The sequence below is a fragment of the Pinus tabuliformis genome, chromosome 9, assembly GCF_031772625.1.
Source record: "Pinus tabuliformis cultivar Carrire ecotype Pingquan chromosome 9, CPIR1, whole genome shotgun sequence".
NCBI classification, from domain to species: domain Eukaryota; kingdom Viridiplantae; phylum Streptophyta; class Pinopsida; order Pinales; family Pinaceae; genus Pinus; species Pinus tabuliformis.
In genome coordinates this window covers 1,777,120,978-1,777,123,395 of record NC_142307.1, presented here as the reverse complement: position 1 = coordinate 1,777,123,395, position 2,418 = coordinate 1,777,120,978, and the positions used below count along the sequence as shown (strand labels likewise).

The 2,418-nt window shown below is 45.4% G+C and overlaps 1 protein-coding gene across 1 annotated transcript; it reads left to right on the top strand.

Annotated features, from left to right (window-relative positions):
- Nucleotides 1–374: 374 nt before the first annotated feature.
- On the top strand, nucleotides 375–1,949 carry LOC149155881 (low affinity inorganic phosphate transporter 1-like). Its single transcript, XM_089441321.1, has one exon. It carries the CDS (start codon nucleotides 375–377, stop codon nucleotides 1,947–1,949), a length of 1,575 nt encoding a protein of 524 aa, XP_089297447.1.
- Nucleotides 1,950–2,418: the final 469 nt, after the last annotated feature.

The window sequence follows — 2,418 nt, the reverse complement described above, 5'->3', positions numbered from 1 at the left end:
GTAAGTTATATTTTGAAAAAAATTCAAATTTAAGATATTCTTGCATGTAAGAATTGGCTGTTAAGTAGAGGTAGGTTATATTTTGAAAATAGTCAAATTTAAAATATTCTTGCATGTAAGAATTGGTTGCGTGTAAGAATTGGTTTAGGAGAGTCTGAGTTAAATCGAATCGAATTAAGTAGAGATAAGCCATATTTTGGAAAAAGTAAAATTTAAAATATATGTGCATGTAAAATTATTTTAAGCAAATCACTGGAAAAAAAATTAAATACTGCTCAGAGCCTCAGTTCCTATGATTGTGTCAAATTTTATGTTTTGCTCCTCTCTGTGAAAGTTTTAGTTGGTGTGTTTTGTGCAGATACGAATAGAGTGCCATGGCTAAGGGTCAACTGGAGGTTCTTTCTGCCCTGGACAAGGCCAGGACGCAATGGTACCATTTCACGGCCATCATAATAGCGGGCATGGGCTTCTTCACCGATGCATATGATCTCTTCTGCATACCGACCGTAACTAAACTACTGGGACGGATCTATTACCCGGCTGCTCCGGGGAAAGTAGGTACTCTGCCAGTCAACGTCAACGCGGCAGTGAGCGGCGTCGCTCTTTGCGGAACTCTGGCCGGGCAGCTATTCTTTGGATGGCTGGGCGACAAGCTGGGTCGGAAAAAGGTCTACGGTTTGACACTGATGATCATGATGATCAGCGCCATCGGAAGCGGTTTGTCCTTTGGTAACACGTCCAACTCCGTGATGACTACTCTATGCTTTTTCAGATTCTGGCTGGGCTTTGGCATCGGCGGCGACTATCCGCTTTCAGCCACCATCATGTCGGAATATGCGAACAAGAGAACCAGGGGAGCCTTCATCGCGGCGGTGTTTGCCATGCAGGGATTCGGCATCCTGGCGGGGGGAGCTGTTTCCATCGTAGTCTCCAAGGCTTTCATGGCAGCTTTTCCCGCCAAGGGCATTGAAACCCCCCACGCGGCGGATTTTGTGTGGAGAATAATTTTGATGTTCGGGGCTGTTCCTGCTGCACTGACATATTATTGGCGCATGAAAATGCCGGAGACTGCTCGATTCACAGCCCTGGTTGCAGGAAATGCCAAGAAGGCCGCCATGGACATGTCTAACGTACTGCAGGTGGACATCCATGAAGATCAGAATGTCGTAGAAGCCATCGCAAGGGACGAAAGCACGAAATTCACCCTGTTTTCCAGTGAGTTTGTCCAACGCCACGGTTCGCATCTCCTGGGCACTGCGTCCACATGGTTTCTTCTGGATATTGCATTCTACAGCCAAACTCTGTTTCAGAACAATATATATACTAATATCGGTTGGCTGCACAAAGCGAGTACGATGAGCGGCATAGAGGAGGTTTACAGGATTGGACGATCGCAGTCACTGATCGCCCTCTGCTCGACTGTTCCGGGTTACTGGTTTACGGTCTTCTTCATAGACCGCATTGGGCGTTTTAAAATTCAGCTAATGGGCTTCTTATTCATGACAGTCTTCATGTTGGCCATAGCGATTCCATACGCCTACGTTAGCAGCCATGTACATTTGTTCCTAGTTCTTTACGCCTTCACCTTCTTCTTCTCCAATTTCGGTCCCAACAGCACCACTTTCATTGTGCCGGCTGAGATATTCCCGGCGAGGCTGCGTTCGACGTGCCACGGCATATCTGCAGCAGCTGGGAAAGCCGGAGCCATCGTCGGGGCATTTGGCTTCTTGTATTTATCGCAGGATGGGACGACCGCCGGTTATCCTGCTTCGCTCGGGCCGCAAAAGGCTCTCCTGATACTGGGTGCAGTCAACGCACTGGGATTCGTTTTTACCTTTTTGGTGCCCGAAACCAATGGCAAGTCGCTCGAGGACCTGTCGGGAGAGAACGAAGAAGTTTCCGAAATGACCGGATCGTCCGGTCGATCGAACCGAGCTCTACACGTCTAGCCGTGGTGACGTAATCAATGTTCGATATTGCATGTCTTTAACAGACAGCTGTGTGGATTTTTAGTTACGGAATAACGACTGCAGTGATTCATTAGCAGTCAAGGTGTGTGACCGTTCAAGTGACGGAGGGATGGTAGGAATATTCGTGTGAAGCATATATATGTATCGCATTGAGTGCATGTGAATGTAGGGTATTAGAACATATTAGAGTATTAATAATGTGGATTGTTGCAATCATGTTTTATTATCGTTACGTTTAATTGTTATTTTATGTAAGTTTTTAAAACATTTCTCCGAAAGTTGTGTAAATTTGTGTTTAACTGAATACAAAATCCATGTGGAATTTTAGTTCACACAGATTGTGTAGCGACTTCACCATATCACTGATTTGGAGTGGAAAGTAGCAACGCTTTCATTTCATTTTAAAGTTTGTCCTTTGAGATTTAGAAGTTGATTTTTGCTTTTGGAT

Excerpts from the sequence above, each read along its gene's own strand:
- LOC149155881 (XM_089441321.1), top strand. The coding sequence starts at position 375 with ATGGCTAAGGGTCAACTGGAGGTTCTTTCTGCCCTGGACAAGGCCAGG.